The sequence below is a fragment of the Aplysia californica genome, unplaced genomic scaffold (genome assembly GCF_000002075.1).
Source record: "Aplysia californica isolate F4 #8 unplaced genomic scaffold, AplCal3.0 scaffold00023, whole genome shotgun sequence".
NCBI classification, from domain to species: domain Eukaryota; kingdom Metazoa; phylum Mollusca; class Gastropoda; order Aplysiida; family Aplysiidae; genus Aplysia; species Aplysia californica.
Window position 1 is genome coordinate 1,214,931 of NW_004797293.1, and position 5,000 is coordinate 1,219,930.

The 5,000-nt window shown below is 40.8% G+C and overlaps 1 protein-coding gene across 2 annotated transcripts in view; it reads right to left on the reverse strand.

The window, feature by feature from the left end:
• Positions 1–5,000, reverse strand: part of LOC101845298 (nose resistant to fluoxetine protein 6) — a 21,017-nt gene that overhangs the window by 15,735 nt on the left and 282 nt on the right. Inside the window, exons 1-3 of one of the 2 annotated variants that reach the window (XM_035972537.1) lie at positions 4,065–5,000; positions 2,781–2,941; positions 940–1,094 (exon numbers count right to left, since the gene is read on the reverse strand). The exon at positions 4,065–5,000 is cut by the window's right edge and continues 282 nt beyond it. In XM_035972537.1, the coding sequence (XP_035828430.1) occupies positions 940–1,094; positions 2,781–2,941; positions 4,065–4,318 (570 nt within the window). In that variant the 5' untranslated portion in view covers positions 4,319–5,000. Of the gene's footprint in view, positions 1–939; positions 1,095–2,780; positions 2,945–4,064 lie in introns of both variants that reach the window. The other variant, XM_005090924.3, reaches the window with a different exon arrangement.

Here is a 5,000-nt window from a genome sequence, read left to right on the forward strand (position 1 = left end):
AAACACACTCAGAGATTGTTTGGTTTTGGGAGAGTTTTCAATAGATTGTTTAAAAAAGGACGTAAGTCATTGCATATGCTGCAAAATTCTTTCAACATTATAAGGTTATTGAATATAATTCGGAATATCCGAATTTTACGTCCATTTCCAATACAACTGTGTCAAGTCCCCGAAACAACTAGGGCTTAAATCCCTCTTTTGTGAATTGGAACCAGGACCGTCCACTCCGTAGTCCAGCATGAACTAAAGAGAGACATTCTTTTTTCAAGTACAGCTCCAACACGAATGAGACATGTTCAAAACTATGGAAACTTATTTTGAAAAATCTTTCCTCTTATACATAAGGTGTCGAGGGTGGATAGTAGATGATATAATATTCGGAAGTGGGACAGATGTGTTGCTTTTTGGATCGTCATATTGTGCCTTCGATCTATCATTTTCTTGGTCTTCCCTTTGACTTGAGGGCACCGAATCACATAATTCAATTCTATCCGTAAGTTGTAAATTAATATCGTATCTATACAACGTGAGGAACTCTGTGCCACCACTTTCCAATGAGTAAATTTACTCGCTAATCCGATCCGTACGCTTTGCTGAGCAGTCGGTCAAAATGACTTTTTGAGAAATACTGAAAGTTTCAAAGAGATCTTCGTACTAGAAGTATTCTAACATGTGAAGAATACAACCCTGGGCATACAGACAGGTTTAAACCTTTCTTATAACGTACTCAACTCACCTTATGTTTTGTATTTCTATGTATTTCACTCTCAATTCGACACCCACTTGGTATCTGATGTCTTCGTTTCTTCGCCCCCCCCCCTAACCAACCAACCAACCAACCAACCTACCAAACAACCAAACAACCAACCAACCAAACAGCAAACAAACAAACAAACAAACAAAAACATTTGTGGTGACCAAGTGCTCATTCTTCTATACCTCTTGCATGACCCTGCAGTACCGTCCTCGTATGACCCCGCCCTTGACCCCAGTCACGTTGTCAGCCACCAGTTGCTTGCAGCCTGTGAAGTCTCCGTAGGATCGAAAGTGGCCCATCAGCACACCGGAGTCGGTCTTTCCCCAAGCGTCATACACTATGGAAATCCCAAATGGTATAGGTTTAACGCCCCTATCAGTACTATTTAAATAGGTCATTTAAAAGGTAGAGGGTGCGGCGGCGGAGCGGTTAGTGCGCTCGTTTCCGAAGCAGAAAGTCCGGGTTCGAGCTTCGGTTCGGACACGGATTTTTTTCGCCCCCTCCTGCCCACCCAGCAGTAATGGGTACCTGACTTCGAATTGGGGAGTTAAAGGTGGCGTGGAAAGGAACTGGCCACCCTACCACAATATGCCGAAGACCCAGAAAGTTGTCTCACTAACTAGGCAATCCCCAATGTCCGGATCGGATGCCGGAATAACTTAATTTTTTTATTCAAAAGGACCGATTTCAGCCGGGTTTAACGTTTATCACTGAAAGGACCGAGTCAAATTGGAAATTCGTGCAAAGTGCCTTTCTCGAGGACACAACGTTTGACCGAGCTGAGGCTCGAACTCCTGAACCCCCAATCTCACGAATACGGACCCGATAGCTTAACCACTAAGCCACCGATACCATGCCATACACTGTGGAAAACAGAACAATATGGATATAGGGATAAACGTATTCAGTGTGGTCCGTTTAAACCGAGCACAGTGTTTCCGAAAGCAGTAGTACACAGATAGAAAATAAAATCCTTGATTGATAAAAACCTCTGTAAACCGAAAACCAGGCTCAACCGGAGAAAATTCGGTGGTCCCGCTGCAGATTTCGGTTTAAGCTGTCTCGATTCCCTGCACTTGAGCCAACTAATCGGAATAAGATTTTAAAAAGAATAAGAAGAGAAAAAAACCCCGCACATACCAATCATGTCATGACTCTCCTTATATTACAAGATCTTCTAAATTGGTGCATTTGGCTCTGGGTCTATCTCTGCCTCGTTTACCTTCAGTTTTGTGAGTGAGAGCTAAATATGCAAGGCCTTTATGTCTATTCAAGTGTCCCAGAAACAAACTGCACTTAATTTGTCTTTTCCTGATTATTTCCATCAGCAATTCTATTTGCATATCAATGATCTAACAGTTGCCAAGGCTATCCTGTAGAAAACAGCAGAAGGAATGAGGCGAAGAGGCTGACAGAGGAAAGGTAGGGAAGACAACATCAAAGAGTAGACTGGCCGTGACTAAATTTTCCTACTATAAAAGTATGTTGAAAACCGCGAGGAATGGAAGAAACTGGTTGTAAAATCTACTGTGATACCCCCAACAGTACAGTCAATCAGACTACTAGAGAAGGTGAAGGTGAAACAGTTGCCAAGAAAATATTCATACCTCCTGTAAAAACAAAACACAATCCTTCCTAGCTCCAGGAAAAGTATGTCAAGAGCTGAGCGTAACATTCAATCAGCAAGTTTTCTGAGTTCAATTAAAAACTTTTTCAGAATCGTTCATGTTCTAAAAAGGAGAATACAAAACAAAATAATAGGTAGATATTCCCGATCCCACTTTGAAATGTCCTTTATATAATGGTACGTGGCTTATCTCTCCCTCCCTCTCTCTCTCTCTCTCTCTCTCTCTCTCTCTCTCTCTCTCTCTCTCTTTCTCTCTCTCAGTGAACATCATTGGCCGTGGCAGAGGAAGCCTCGATAGTTCTTTTTAGCTGATAAATACGTCACATATATAAAGTTAGCTTATGGTGGGAGGGGGTGAAACTAGTTTAAAATAACCCAAAGAATTCTAAAACGTACTGCGTATGGCCCACAGTTTGCCCTGGAAGAGGCTTTCAAACCAAGCCTCTAGAGCATCGCTGCACTTTATGGACAAGTTGTAGTTGTCATCGTAAGGGTCCAAGCTGAAGTTTGACGATATCATCTCCGAGTTCAAGAAGTTTTTTGAGCTGCTCTTTGCTCTACTGAAAGTAAAAACAACAAACAAACAAACAAATAAATAAAATACACAACCAAAAAGCAAAACAAAAACATAAACAAGTTTTGGCTTAGATGCAATACAAATTTTGCTCATAAGTTAATAAAACTTCATCATCATCATCATCATCATCATCATCATCATCATCATCATCATCATCATCCGGTGCCTTGTCGACTGGCGTGGGCGATCATGGTCCTCCACTTCACTCTGTCTTGTGCTGAAGCAATAGTGTCTGTTGGTCTTGCTGCTCCTAGTCATGTTGTCATTTTGTCCAGTATCTTTTCCCTTTGTCTGCCTCTCTTTCCATCAAACGTGCCTGTTGTTACAATATTCTCTAATGCTTCTTTCCGTATTGTGTGTCCGAAACATATTATCTTTATTGCATGACACTGTAGCTACAAAAAAGTTACCCCAAGGAGACAGGAGACACAGAAAGTGAGTGCTTGGTCAAGTATTGGATGTTTCGAGGCGTTTCGGGTGCTCGTAATTTTTTTTAGAAGAACTTATATGAAGGTTGGAAACTGTTATATCCTTTTTTCGACAATGCAGTTAGTAAGATGTAGAAGAACAAAATGAGAGGTATAAAGTGGTGGATAGTTAACGCAAATAGAAGTGTGAAATGAGAGATAGTTTAGAGGATAATTACGCTGCCTGACATGATAATTGTGATATAAAACACACACATCATACGCATACACACATACACACAGGCATGTACATACATACTCAATGACAGACATATACACAAACACACACACACTTTCTCTCTCTCTCTCTCTCTGTCTCACTCACAGAAAAAAACAACAACAGCAATGTAAGCAAAACAAAGACAATAAAAACAACAACATTAACAACAACAATAACAACAACAATAATAATAATAATAATAAAAATAATAATAATAATAATAATAATAATAATAATAATTTAAAAAAAAAATAAATAAAAAAAAATAAAAATAATACTAATAAAAAAATTAAATAATAAATAGGATTTAATTTTGTATAGCGCATGTCCCTACTCGAAAGCAAGCTCTATGCGCCGTACACAATAACAACAACAGCAACATCAATAACAACAATAGCAACACCAAAATAACTCACCTTCCATCGGAGAGGTCGTTCAGAAACCGCTCCATGCGAGAAGAAACTGACACCTTCTTCACCTTCTCCTTCAGCGCCCCCATGCTTGCCCCTTTACCGTCTTGAAAGTGTTGCCACTGATGTAGCCCTGGAATCGTCTCTCTGAACATGGAGAGGTCATGTTCATCATAGCTTCGTGCCCCTGGGACGGAACTCATCGAAATCAGAACGATGACTAGAAGGGAAGAAACATCGCTACTACCGACAAAGACCATTTTGAGGGACTGGTCGTTTCTCACGTTCGAGTGTTTATAGATTTCTAGCGGCTGCTGCTGCTGCTGTTACTGTTGTTGCTGCTAGTGCTGCGGCTTTGATCAACAGCAAAAACAATGGATTTGTTGAGGCTTCGTTAGCATTTTCTCTGCCGTCTTTCCGTTCAGTGTCATTTAAAAAGTCAGAAGCGAAAGTCTAAGGGGCTTTTTCTCGTAGCCGGTCACCGACCAAGTTAACACTAGGTGTTTCCACGTGATGTGCCAAGTCCAAAGGGTTATCTCACTGTTGTATTCTTTGGACCTTGTTCCGATCTTTTCTCTTCTTTCTATTTTCCCCTTTTCTGTGAAGAAAAATGGTATTACTTTAACGCAGAGTTTTCTTACTATATCTCGGTTTCCCTGTGTTTTCTATTATGAGGAAAACATTTTAAGTTCTGATTTCCACACCCTCCTTTTTTCCACATTAAAATTGGAAAAATGGATCACGCAGACTTCCAAGTGGGTGTGCACCTGAAGAAAAACTTGAGCGAGCGCGACCACCCCTTTGTGAGTCAACTGCCCCAATCCTCTGCTGACGCCAGCGTTGCCTTCACTGCGTGGGAGAAATAACGATTGGTTTGCGGCAGAGACTTTTCGTGTCCGGGAAATTATCATACCAGTAAAACTCCCAACATAATAGTCGGTC